The 13835-nt window shown below is 37.7% G+C and overlaps 1 protein-coding gene across 1 annotated transcript in view; it reads left to right on the top strand.

Moving 5' to 3' along the window:
* The window catches only part of CUNH10orf67 (chromosome unknown C10orf67 homolog), a 232764-nt gene that overhangs the window by 87336 nt on the left and 131593 nt on the right, over positions 1–13835 (top strand). The window contains exons 7-8 of the mRNA XM_042780342.1: positions 5296–5443; positions 6641–6699. Coding sequence (XP_042636276.1) covers positions 5296–5443; positions 6641–6699 — 207 coding nt within the window. The remainder of the gene's footprint in view (positions 1–5295; positions 5444–6640; positions 6700–13835) is intronic.

Here is a 13835-nt window from a genome sequence, read left to right as displayed (position 1 = left end):
TATGGGGAGGAAGTGGGAGGGGAGTTGTTGCATTGTGGTAAACTGTGGTCAATGACATGAGACAAAGTATATGTGAAGTGCTGTATGGAAAGTGAATTTGCTCTGTAAATCTTCACCCAAATCACAATAAATAAATAAATAATCTAATAGGAAAGGGAGAGTTTAATATAATTTAATAAATAGCCAGAAACTCTTCAAATTACATCCCAAGATCAGAATATAACTTAATGTTGCATTTTACTGAGAGCAACTTCATTAAAACGGAGCTGTTCAGGTTTTATTCTATGGGAAACCAATGCAACTTAACTATATAACACTGTAGTTATCAGATCCCCTTGCTCTATGTTAAATCCCTTTGAGAATATAAAGGAAGTTAGCTTATCAATGTGTGTGTGTGTGTACACATGTGTGCACGCATATATTTTAATTTCAAGTGGAGTTGTCATTTCAAATAGACTTTTTATTTTTCTTTCTTACCCAATATGGGTGAGCTGTGCAGTCATCACCCACTCACCCTCCATGGGTGAACATATCTGCTAGTGGCTGACAGCCCCAAACAGAGCTGTCGTTGAGGAGTGGCAGCTCAGCAGGGCTGTGCTGCCCCAGTGTGCTGCTGTGCTGCTTGTCACTCATTGGGAAAGCACCTGCTCTTCTCTGTGGCTGTCATGAACCATGGGCATGCATCAGAACCCTACTCTACCCCCAGTATCAAATTGAGATGTCTAAGTGCTCTATAAGGAGGCTGTAGAATCAAGATGCCAGTACCAGCAGAAGAGAAACTGCTGAGAAGGCACGTAAAGTACCCTAAACACATATTTCTCAGACTTCACTGTGCATATGAATCACCAGGTGATCTTACTAATATACAGATTCTGACATAGGGTGGGGCCTGAAAGCCTGTACCTAACAGGCTTCCAGGTGATGCTGAGATTCCTGGTCCGTGGACCACACTTGGAATAACAGGGCTCTTGAGTACACCTTTTCCCAGAAATGATTCTTTCAAAATTCTATTTCCAGTTCTAATACCCAGGAATAGTGACTCTGGACATCTTGAAAATATTCACGAGAGAAACAGAGCATAAGCCAATTGGATGAAATATTCATTTTATTTTTAAGTAACAAGAAGCCGTTAATATTTAGTCAAACCACCTGCAGTACTGATCTTCACAATATGCTAGAAAAACTTTAAATTGGCAAGTTTCTTTATAAATTCAAAATTTCAGAATGATCCTAGATCACACATAATCTCTCTCAGAGTATAATGTGGCTTTAAATAGCTATATAGCATTAACCACTTTTTAATGATTTCCTTCCTTCTTAACTTTGTTTTATTAATGCAGTTTATTTTAAAGAAGTCTCATGGTTTAAGCAAGCCAAACGTAGTGTTGTGGGCAGATGGTAGGAGGAACACCACCACAAAACCTGCCACTCAGAGTGTAACAGATGACCGTGGCAGCACAGAACTATCCCTTTGTTCATTTTGCTAATGAGTGTCCTCATTGCTCTGGGAGTCTGAATAGTTAATTACTTGCAGTTCCTGAAGCTGACAGATGAGGGGGACAAAGCTAAAGGCTAACCTCAAAAGAACAGGCACTGTGGGTTATGTGTGGAGGAAAATAAAAATCTCTAGTTTTATGTGTTTTCCTTGTTTTGCTGCTTTCATGCAATGAGATTTTTAGAAACATCTTTTTTCAATATTAGCTGCTACCACTAATAAATTTTACACTTTATCTAGTTCAGATAGTCCTTATCTGTTGTTGTTGTTGTTGCTAGGTGCCGTTGCCTTGCTTTGACTCATAGCCACCCAATGTACAACAGAGCAAAACACTGCCCGGTACTGTGGCATCCTCACAATCATTGCCATACTTGAGCCCATTGTTGCCGCCACCATGTCAATCCACCTCATTGAGGGTCTTCCTCTTTTTCACTGACTCCCTACTTTACCAAGTACAATGTCCTTCTCCAGGGACTGGTCCCTCCTGATAGTGTCCAATGTACATGAGATGGAGAAATCTCATCATCCTCGAGTCTAAGGAGTATTTTGGCTGTAATTTTCCCAAGACAGATTTGTTTCTTCTTCTGGCTGTCCATGGTACATTAGTATTCTTTGCCAACATTATAATTCAAATGCATCAATTCTTTTTCAGTCTTCTTATTCATTGTCTAGCTTTCACATGCATATGAGGCAATTGAAAATACCGTGGCTTGGATTAGGCGCACATTAGTTCTCAAAGTGCATCTTTTCTTTTTAACACTTTAAAGAAGTCTTTTAGCAGATTTGCCCAATGTAGTGTGGCCTTTGATTCCTTGACTGTTGCTTTCATGGGCGTTGATTGTGGATCCAAGTAAAAATTCTCCATTTATCATGATGTTGCTTATTAGTTCAGTTGTGAGGATTTTTGTTTCCTTTATGTTGAAGTTTAATCCATACTGAAGGCTGTAGTCTTTCATCTTCATCAGTAAGTGCTTCAAGTCATCTTCACTTTCAGCAAGCAAGGTTGTGTCATCTGCATATCACAGGTTGTTAACGAGTCTTTCTTCAGTCCTGATGCTGCATTTTCATAAAGTCCAGTGTCTCAAATTATTACTCAGCATGTGTTGTTGTTGTTGTTATGTGCCGTCGAGTCGGCCCCGACTCATAGCGACCCCTCCTTGGGTTTCTGAGGTAGTATCACTATGGAAGTAGATTGCCTAACCTTCCTTCCGAGGAGTGGCTGGTGGGGTTGAACCACCAGCATACAGACTAAGTATGATGAAAGGATACAACCTTGACACACATTTTTCCTGATTTTAAATGACTATATCTTGGTCTGTGTACAGGTTCCACATGAGTACAAGAATGTGTTCTAGAACTCCCATTCTTCAAAATATTATCCATAATTTGTAATGATCCACACAGTTGAATGCCTTTGCATGGTCAATAAAACACAGGTAAATATCTTTCTGGTATTCTCTGCTTTCAGCTAAGATACATCTGACAGCAGCAATGATTCTCCTAGTTTTGCATTCTCTTCTGAATTGGCTTGAATTTCTGGCAATTCCCTGCCAATGTATTGCTGCAACCATTTTTAAATTATCTTCATAATATCACTTGCATGTGATAGTAATGATATTGTTTGATAATTTCTACATTGCATTGGATCACTTTCTTTGCAATTGGTGCCAATGTGTAACTCTTCCAGTTGGTTGGCCAGGTAGCTGTCTTCCAGATTTCTTGGTATAGACCAGTGAATGCTTCTAGTATTGCATCTGTTTGTTGAAATATCTCAGTTGGTATTCCATCAATTCTTGGTCTTGTTTTTCGCTAATGTCTTCAGTGCAGCTTGGACTTCTTCTTCCTAGTCTGTTTTAGTCTGGAAGCTCTGCTGAAACTGTCCACCTTGGGTAACCCTGCTGGTATTTGAAATACCAGTGACATAGCTTCTAGAATCACAGCAACACACAAACCACTCCAATATGACAAACTGACAGACAAGTAGTGGAGTTCTTTAGTTTATGACAATGGTGCTCATGCAATCCACTATTGATGTTCATATTCTGCCATTATTAGGAAACATATGCTTAAGCCTATAATCACTATTGATTTTTGTAAAGCATTTTTAGTTTATAAATACTTTCTTTGACAGTCTCAAATTGAACAATGTCTAGGCAACAGATTAATGATTAGGAAAATAGTTTTGTTTATTAACTACTAACTAGATTTGCTAGTTCTTCTCATTAGTTAAGAATGATTTGCATTTGAATAGTTTAAATGGAGTACTGAATTAAAATCATGAAGCTTTGCAGTTAGGCTTAGTGCAAAATTTAATAACTCATTTTAAATATTAACTCTGATATAACTAACTTCATTAGTAATTGTTCCTTAATTTTGAATATTTGTTAATGTACTACCAAACATTTTAGCCATTTATTTTTCTTTCAAAACATTATGATCACAGAGGAAAACATTTTAATAATTACTTTCAGGTATCCATAAAATTAAAATACAGTTCCAGTAGGAAGCCAGTATATAGGGAGACATGACTTTGTGTGTATGTGGAGGGGTAGATTTTATTCTTATTTATTTGCAATCATGGAATGTCTACAAAAAGAGTAGGTTTAATTCCAATTACTTTGAAGTTCAAGAGTATCTCTAGTGTCTATAGCACTTTTGAAATAAGTCATATAGAGCTTCTATCCTTTTTGCATAATGATACGACTTTTAAGCATACTCTTTAATATTATGAGGCTGTGTAAACAGTTTAATATCTTGCCATAGTGAAGTATAAAGTTCAGCACCAGCTTCCACAATCCATTACATCTTAATTTAAAAAGAAAAAAATGTGTAGAAGTAAAATCTAGACGACCATAAGAGAATATATTCAGATGTTTTCAATAGCTTTGAAACAGACAAGAGGGAAGGGGGGGAAAAAACAGTAGCTGTCCCAATAAGCTTCAATTGCGTAAGAAAAAGACTCTACCATAATGGACATGGCAAGATTTAGACAAAAGACACACATAATAAGAATGTAAATGAGTTTGCTTTACTAAAACTATAACTTTACAGTCTTTTGTTGTAAGTTATCCTGAAACCGTCTTACAAGGTAATCACTGTTTGCATAGAGATTTAAACCGAAGTCTTCAATAGCATTAAACGCCTGCACAGTCCAAGTGTGACAGGCATGCAAAGCCATGTTAATGTTCAGAATATGAATTGCCTCTGGGTGGCTCCTCCACCAAGTAGAAAACCAACTGTGTGGATATCCGTGTGCCTGATGGACTCCATGCGGCTCCCAGCCTGAAAACGTCACCGCTTTGACATGTGATGTGCTCCTCCTGACACTGGCAGCACTGACACTGGGAAATGCCACAAAGGCAACAAGCCCCCCTCCTTAGCCATGCACTTTGCCACCCCCTGGCGCTGCCCGTCCATGGTCTCCCCAGTCTGCCTAGTTACCGGCGGACAGCACTTCAGACACACACAGAGGGAAGTGTGGGTGGAGGGGCCCCAGCTGCCTCCCCGGACACAGCCTCCATAATGAATTGACCTGAATGATGAGGGCACACAAACAGTATGATATGCATTATTCCTGTCAATAAAATGTCCCCATGTGTTGTGGTCTTTGTATATAATGTACTTCAGCCTTTCTTCCAGCAAGCTCTATTTAGTCTCTTTCCTTTTTACTATTCATATTATAAGTGTGTAATAGAATTCAGAAAATTATATGATAGCTCTTCTGTATCTGTATTGTTCTTGTGCTGCATATTTAAATCCATGACTCCCTGCATAGAAATATGGAATTCCTCATCTTTCAGGAATCCTTTGCCAAAGAGGCCACCCCTTCGAAAACAACCATGGAAAGGGAAAATTTGGAGTGGAGGGTGGAAAATGAGAGACTGAATCAAATCGTTTCAGAACTCGAAGAAGAAGTACAACTCAATCTAAAAGAAAATGCAATATTAGGTAACATTTTGAAATCAGTTTTGAGAAAACCTATGCATTGGGAATTTCCTATAATCCATAACTATGTTTATTGTTTTTTTTCCCCAAAATATTGCACATTTGTCTGATTATTTACAGGCCTATTTACATGTAAAAGAGCAACTTGATAAGCATCTTTGATTTTTATTTAAGATCGGATTCCTTGCTTGCTTGCAGTTGTACTTCTGAGCCAGACCACTTTAACTTGGTACTTTTTTTCTTTTCCCCACCAAGGCAAGCATGGACCTTTGCAGAAATGTGTGAATCATTACTTCACTTAGAAATATAATAAACAGACACTTTTGCTGCTTGCTTTCTGTTTCATTTACTTAACAGATTACCTAAAATTTATAACATTTCAATACTGAACTATACATATTGGGATATGCTTTGTGGAGAAACAGAGTTAACCCTTCTGGGGAAAAAAAAAAAATATATATATATATATATATATATATATATACACACACACATACATGCCACTACTAACTACTTAATTATCTGCAATTTTTGATACAAAGTTTAAGTATAGATTTTCATTTTTAAACATAATACCCCCTACTACTAATACCGTAAATGTTGATTAAATACAGCATTCATGTCACCAAAGTTAGATTTCTTTCACGTATTTTTATATACTGTTATCTTTGTACTTATGTTAATTTCCTATTGTTGCCTGTAATCTTCAGTTTAAAAAGCAATGAGTAAGCAATAAAAATGTATAACAAAACATTGATAAAATCAGATATGTTATAGTATCCCTGGAATATCAAGTTATACCATGCCAGTGTAGTTCTCTCCTGATGTGATGTGGTACAATTATGTTTTTTCAGGTTTTGGTAGTTTTACTGACTCATAAAGTGCCACCTGCTAAAGCACTTTGTATTGGCTGTGACTAACAGCAAAAAATGTCCATCGCTAGTATTGATGAAAAGCTCTCGGCCTTCAGCCACACTTGGATCTTGAACTTAGTTCTTAACCCCTAACTGACCAGCCGTCTGAACAGCAGGAAGAAGGCTATGAATGTCAAGGGCAGTTGTGAAGGTCACAGTTCTGCTAGGACTTTGGTCCACCATGTCTGCCAGCAGCATACAGCCTGCCTAAAGCATGCAGTTTGATTGAATACAGGGGCATAAGCATGTAATTTCATGGTTGGTCTCTCTCTCCTTTTGTCTGCAGAAGATGAAATTTTCAGTCTGAAAGAGATGGCAGAAAAGGATCATAAATTCATTCAAAAGGTACTGTATCTTTTTTAACATTGATGAATAACTCTTTTAAATTGAAATATCAGCACAATTGGTGAAATAACACTGTGTCCAGCTTGTCTTGTGAGGTAGAGAAAAGTTGATTTATACATTTAATCTCTCTCCATTATTTGGGTGACTAGTAATGAATAAGGATTTCATCTTGAAAACAAACTAACGTATAGATACTTCTTTTACTTGGAATACTTGAATATCTATCTTATTGATTGTAAGGAATCTCAAAGTTACAATACACAGGAAGTCCAAAGATGTGCTTGAGGTTGTGAAAAGATTGTAATATTTAAGGGTGAGCTGTCTTATTTTCAGATCAGATGTTGGTTCATGTTCACATTTCTGTATATCAATGAACTGGGCTTATTTTACCCAGTAAATGTGTGTGTTAAGCAGGAAATTCTTTTGGTATCTGGGAAGTCAAGATTCCCTAGTGCATCTAATGAAGCAGGACCATAGCAATCCTCCCCTTCCCTGCACAGGTCAGGTGCTCCTACTTTGTGCTTGCTTCGCCCCCTATGCCTCACCCTTCACAGCACTTAAAACACCTTTGTTTCTGTCAGTCTTCCTTGCCTTACTGTAAGCTCCATAGAGCAGAAACTGTGCCTGTCCCAGTCACTGATATATTTCTAGTATTTAACATAGTACCTGGCACATTTAAAAATATTCTTGGAGTGACTAACAGACTGAAAATATATTTAGTTACAAAATTTACAGTTGAAAAAGTAGATTCACATACTCAAGTTGTTTCAACTATTCATCAATGTTTTCTAACAACAGAATTGAGTAGCCACTTACAAATTTTAATTAAAATTGAAAATTCAGTTTCTTGATTGTCCTAGTGGTATAGCAACAGCTCAGTAGCCACATGTGCCTAAGGTTAGGTTCTGATTTTGCAGTTCATGATCTTATTTTTTAGATAGAAATATTTTAAAGAAATATTATTATTATTAATTATTATTTTAAAGAAACGGTTATGCTGGTGAATCAGATTTGGGACATGTTTCCTACGATAAATGTGAACCTATCACAAGTTTTTCAAAAAATTTCATTTTTCTTGTGCTTCACCCACTGCAATGTTAACGGTTCAAATGCAATTCTTACAGAGATAATTCAGAGAATCTGTAAATATACAGGTTTAACCTCCTTGACATCAACTTCTAAAGTTAAAAATGAAATCTGAGCTCTCTGGTTTCTAGGTTCTATGAGAGAACATCACTTTTTTCTTTATTTAAATGTTTCTATAGCTATTCAGTCTATACTACCACTTGTAGAAGTGAGGTTAAGTAAGTTGAGGGAGTAAGAAATTAAAACAGAAAGCCTTACCATTAAGCCACTAATTAAGAAGAAAGGTGCCCTCTGAGTTGTTGCTTGTACCCTGTGTGAGCTTAACTGTTTCAATTAAATACACTCATGTTTGTCACAGCACTGTTTGAAATAACCAAAAAATGGAAAGAACAGAAGTGTCCATCAATGAATGGCTAAGTAAAATGAATAGCTAAGTAAAATGTGGTGCATACATACAATAGAATACTACTCAGCAACAGAGAAAAATGAGTTCCCAAATCATCTTGGAATATGGATGAACCTGGGCAATATTATGTTGAGCAAAACAGCTAAATCACAAAAAACAAATATTATATGTTCTCACTGACATGAACAAGTAAATATACAGAAACTGATGTTCATTAGTAGTTACAGCGTTGGGGGGCAAGGTCAGGATTTACTCTCTAGGTAGTAGACACTTGTTATTTTTGGTGAGGGAAAGGCAACACTGAATGAGGATGACATGTACTCAGCTTGATGAAGATAAAAGATGTCACTAAATAGTGCACCAAAAAAGACCTGTTGGTAATTGCTATGGAATATATAATTTTGAAACAACAGCAAAAACAGCCAAAAACTATATGTGCAAGTGTACCATATTTTTTGCATATAATATGCTCCTGTATATACTGAATCCATACATGTAACATGCGTAGTGCATATAGGAAACTAATGCATGAGGGTATTGTAGTTTGCAAAATATGTATAATGCATGTGTTTTTTATGTAAAAATACAATATATGTATGTATGTAGGCATATGGCATATGCATGTATACCAAAAACAAACTAGATTCACCTCTGTCGAGTCGGTCCTGACTCATAGCGACCCCTCCTTGGTGTTCCAAGACAGTATCTCTAAGGAAGTAGATTACCCAGTCTTCCTTCCAAGAAGTGGATGGTGGGTTTGAACCACCAGCCTTCTGGTTAGCAGTCAAATGCCTTAGGCATTATACCACCAGAGCTCCTATATATGTGTATAGGTGTGTATATATGTGTGTTTATACATGTGTATATACATAGGGTTGCTATGAGTGAGAATCAACTTGACAGCACCTAACAACAACTACATATGTATGTAGATGTATGCATATGTGTATGTACGTGCATCCATGTGACTGCACATATATTCATATACAGTCATGCACTGCATAACATCCTTTTGGGCAACACCCAACTGCATATACATCCATGGTTTCATAAGATTATAAAAGAGTTCAGAAATCTCAATCAGAGAACAGAACGTAGTGAACTCAACAGCTTCCCATACACAACATGTGCATCTCATGTTTCTTGTATATAAAGCAATTCGGCTGCCAGGCATATTATAGTACAGTACATATATAACCTGTAATACATAAGTCTTGATAGTCATAATAAATACCTATGTTACTGGCTTATGTATGCAATGTATTATATTTTCTATCTAAAAAGTTTACTGTAGTCATTCACTCAAGAAAAGATCAAATCTGGAGATCCTGGATAGTGTGGGAGGAAAAATGTGGAACAAAATTCAAAAACTCAATAATGACCAGAATTACTGGTCAGATGGAGTCTGGTGAGACCCCCAATACTATTGTCCTGGGATGCATTCTGGGCCTGGAATAAAGTTCACTCCCAAGGGGTGGCTCTCAGCCTGATAGTAAACAAGATTTACATGCAGACCATTCAACCCAGGGTGACACACCCACATACTCTATGGTAATGAATCCCTTGAAGCAATTGACCACAGAGAATCAGAGAGGCAACATTCACAAGGAGGAAATGTGGGATAAACAGGAGTGCATACCTATGAAGGGGGTGCCAGTTACTGGGCAGGGAGGGGAGGAGACTGGTTTAGGGTTGGGCATGGTAAATGGGGAGTGAAATTAAATGTACACGTAATGTTGAATGTAAAACAAACTCTTAAAATATTTTTAAAAATAAAAAGTTTACTGTATAACAGTGTAGGCTTCAACTCATAGGCAGCAGCATCCAATCTCATGTATCCTACATCTCTTGAGTGTTTTGGCGTTATCTCTGTTTAATACTCTGAAAATATCACAATGAAATGTATCATAGCCCCCAAATGCAACAAAATTAGTGCTAGTGATAGCAGCAGCAAGAGGCAAAAGAAAAGCATTGATTTGGAAGTGAAACAAGAGGTTATTAAATAACACAAAGGTGAAAAATCAATAAATGCTATTGATCATGATTTAAGCACTAACAATCATGACAATCCTCAAAAACAAAAGATTCTCCAAGCTGTTAAAGGATCAGCACCTCTGAAATCTGCAAGGCTAATGAAAAAGCAAGAAGGTCCTATATCAGATATGGAGAAATTGCTACTCACAACGACCCCTCCTTGGGTTTCCGAGGCAATATCACTACGAAGTAGATTGCCCAACCTTCCTTCCGAGGAGTGGCTGGTGGGTTTGAACTGCCAGCCTTCTGGTTAGCAGTCAAGTGCCTTAAGCACTTTGCTACCAGAGCTCCTAGGGCCACTATAGATAGACCCTAATAGACTGGGAGAAAAATGTAGAACAGAACCTCAAATTCCTAACAAAAACAAAAAACTAGGCCTACTTGACTGGTTGAGACTGGAGAACTCCCCAAAACTATTGCCTTGAAATAGTCTTCAAACTTTGAACCAAAACTAACCCCCAAGATCATCTTGTAGAATATTGATTGGCTCAAAAAATAATGAATATCAACCTTAAGTACTGTGCTCCTTTAAATAATCACCTGGATGAGACCAAACAGTCAACAATTTCTTTAAAATAAAGGTAAGAATGTAAGGGAGCAGGGAAACTATAATAGGAATTGAACAACTCAAGAGGAAATTAGAATGTTCATGCATTGTGAAGAATATAACCAATGTTACTGAACAACTTGTATAAAAATAATTTAATGGGAACCTAAACTGCTGTGTAAACTTGCAACAAAAACAAAACATTATTAAAAATATTTATTTCAATTCATTTCTGCCTCCCTTTTCTAATGCTGTACTGTCCAGTGGTAGCCACTACCCACACATGGCTATTAAACCTTAAAATGTGCTAGGGCAACCAAGGAACTGAATTTTTAATTCTATTTAATCCTAATTATCTTAAATTTAAGTGTGAAAACTAATACTCATTTCAGATATTAGAAAACTTTTATGTATGTCTTGAATAACTTGGGTATGTGAGTCTATTTTCTCATCTGTGAATTTTTTTTGAAATTTGTATAAATCAAGTATTTTCAATGAATATTGTGCTTCTAAACTGAGATGTTCTGTAAATGAAAAATACACACTGTGTTTTGAAGACCTAGTGTAAGAAAGGTGAAATATCTCAATTTTTTATATCAATTATATTTGGAAATAATGAAAATTTGAATGTATATTAGGATAAATATTAAAATTAATTTCTCTTGTTTCCTCTTACCTTTTTAGCATGGCTACTAGATAATTACAAACTATACATGTGACTATATTTGTTGTTGTTGTTGTTATGTGCCATCGAGTTAAACCCGACTCATAGCGACCCTTCCTTGGGTTTCTGAGGCAGTATCACTACGGAAGTAGGATTGCCCAACCTTCCTTCCGAGGAGTGGCTGGTGGGTTTGAACCGCCAGCCGTCTGGTTAGCAAGCAAGTGTCTTAGCCACTATGCTACCAGAGCTCCTGACTATATTATATACATTGTATTTCTACTTGATATTATATGTGGCTCACAAATGTGTGACTGATATTTACTCACATTATATTTCTATTGTTCAAGACAGAGTACGAGCATAACAGACTCCTGATCTGCTTGATGATTTTTTTCTCCTGCTTCTTTTATTCCTCTTTTTCTTGTATGCAATCACTGAAACTCCACACAGACATTTTGGTATTGAACAGAAAGAGTACAGAACCCTGGGTTCCTGTTTCCTTTCTGCCACAGTGGCCCCTTGTGCCTGCCTCTTATCTTCCTCCTTCCTGTTTCTCGTAGGCCTATTATATAGATAAGAGAGAATGAGATAATGTATGGCAAAGTGCTTTGTAAACTTGAAAGCATACTATACCTTGTTGGACAGATGAGAGTAGATATTTGCTGCTTGTTTCCAATATCTTCACTAAATCCATTATTTCAACAATGTTCATTAGGCACATGTTAGTGCCAGGTTCTGTGCTACTGCTAGAGGTACAAAAATGAAATGACCCCTCCTGAGGAGGAGCTCAAGTCTAGAGCGAGAGTTGAAAAACATGGGGCAATGTGATAGACAGTGGCATCACTAGGGTTGATGTCACCTAGTTTGGTAAACTGGTGATAATGTCATCCCCCTCCCCCAAGGACTTCCTACCATACCAGACCATATAGAATCTTTAGTAAAGCTTATTAACAATTTTAATCATAAAATAATATGTGATAAATACAGTTGTTAATAGCTTAAATGTAGTATTTCTTAAGATTATATGAGTACACTAAACCAAATCCACTGCCATTGAGTCATTTCCTACTCATAGTGACCCCCGTCGAATTTCCAAGGCTATAAATCTTTACAGACATAGACTGTCTAATCTTCCTCCCACGGAGCAGCTGGTGGATTTGAACCACAGATTTTGGGATTAGCAGCCAAATGCTTTACCGCTACACTACTTATGAATATACTCAAAAAACCAAATCAAACTCACTGTCGTCAAGTCAATTCTGACTCACAGCAACCCCCTTTGGGTTTCTGAGGTGGTAAATCTTTACAGAAGTAGATTGCCCCATCTTCCTTTGGAGAAGCAGCTGCTGGGTTTGAACTGCTTAGGCTCTTAGCCACCAGAGCTCCTATGAGTACACTAACCCATTGCACTGCTGTCGAGTTGGATCTGACTCATGGCGACCCCTCCTTGGGTTTCCGAGGCAGTATCACTACGGAAGTAGATTGCTCAACCTTCCTTCCAAGAAGTGGCTGGTGGGTTTGAACCGCCAGCCTTCTGGTTAGCAGTCAAATGCCTTAGGCACTATGCTACCAGAGCTCCTATGAGCACACTAGAAAGTTGAAAAAGTAAATTAGCATAGAATTTTAGTTTGTAGGTATATTGATAAATTGACTCTTAAGGCTACTGGAAGGAAAAAAAAGGTTGGGGGGTGGGCAGACAAGTACTCAGCCATTATAGTCCAGGGCATGTGGGAACATGTAGGAGGTGCATCCAGCTGGGATTGTAAAGAATGGAGAAGGTCAAAGGAAGGATATACCAGGTCGAAACCCAGAGGTTAGAGTCAGCCACATAAAGGGATGAGGGAGGTAGGAAGGGTTTTTGGAGTCAGAAGTTTGAGAAAGCACCTTGTATAAGGTGGTTTGGTAGAGTTCAAGTGTATGGTGAGAGTTAGAGTGTGGCCAGAGGTGAGGTTGCACTCTTAGGTGGGTCACAATCAAGATAATTATTCTTGCCAAGGGATTGGGGTTATACTCTGACCACACTGTGGAGCCTTAAATGTTGTGGCAGGAACAGATTGTGTTTCAGAAAGAAAATGAATGACAGGAAAGAAAATCTGGAGCACAGCAAACAGTTAAGAGATTACTTCAATAATTCAGGAAGGTTATAAAGTTCTGAAACAGAACAAGGAGCTCTGGTGGTGCTGTGGTTAAAGCATTGGGCTACTTACTAAGCATAAGATCCACAGTTTGAACCCACCAGTCACTCTGTGGGAGAAAGATGAGGCAATCTTCTTCTGTAAAGATTTACAACCTTGTCCTATAGGGTGGGTCAGAAGCTCTGGTAGTATAGTGCCTAAGGCACTTGACTGCTAACCAGAAGGCTGGCAGTTCAAACCCACCAGCCACTCCTCAGAAGGAAG

This window comes from Orycteropus afer, unplaced genomic scaffold, assembly GCF_000298275.1.
Source record: "Orycteropus afer afer isolate SDZICR_OR568_19922 unplaced genomic scaffold, OryAfe1.0 scaffold00035, whole genome shotgun sequence".
In the NCBI taxonomy this organism is placed as follows: domain Eukaryota; kingdom Metazoa; phylum Chordata; class Mammalia; order Tubulidentata; family Orycteropodidae; genus Orycteropus; species Orycteropus afer.
This window is presented reverse-complemented; position numbering and strand designations above follow the sequence as displayed.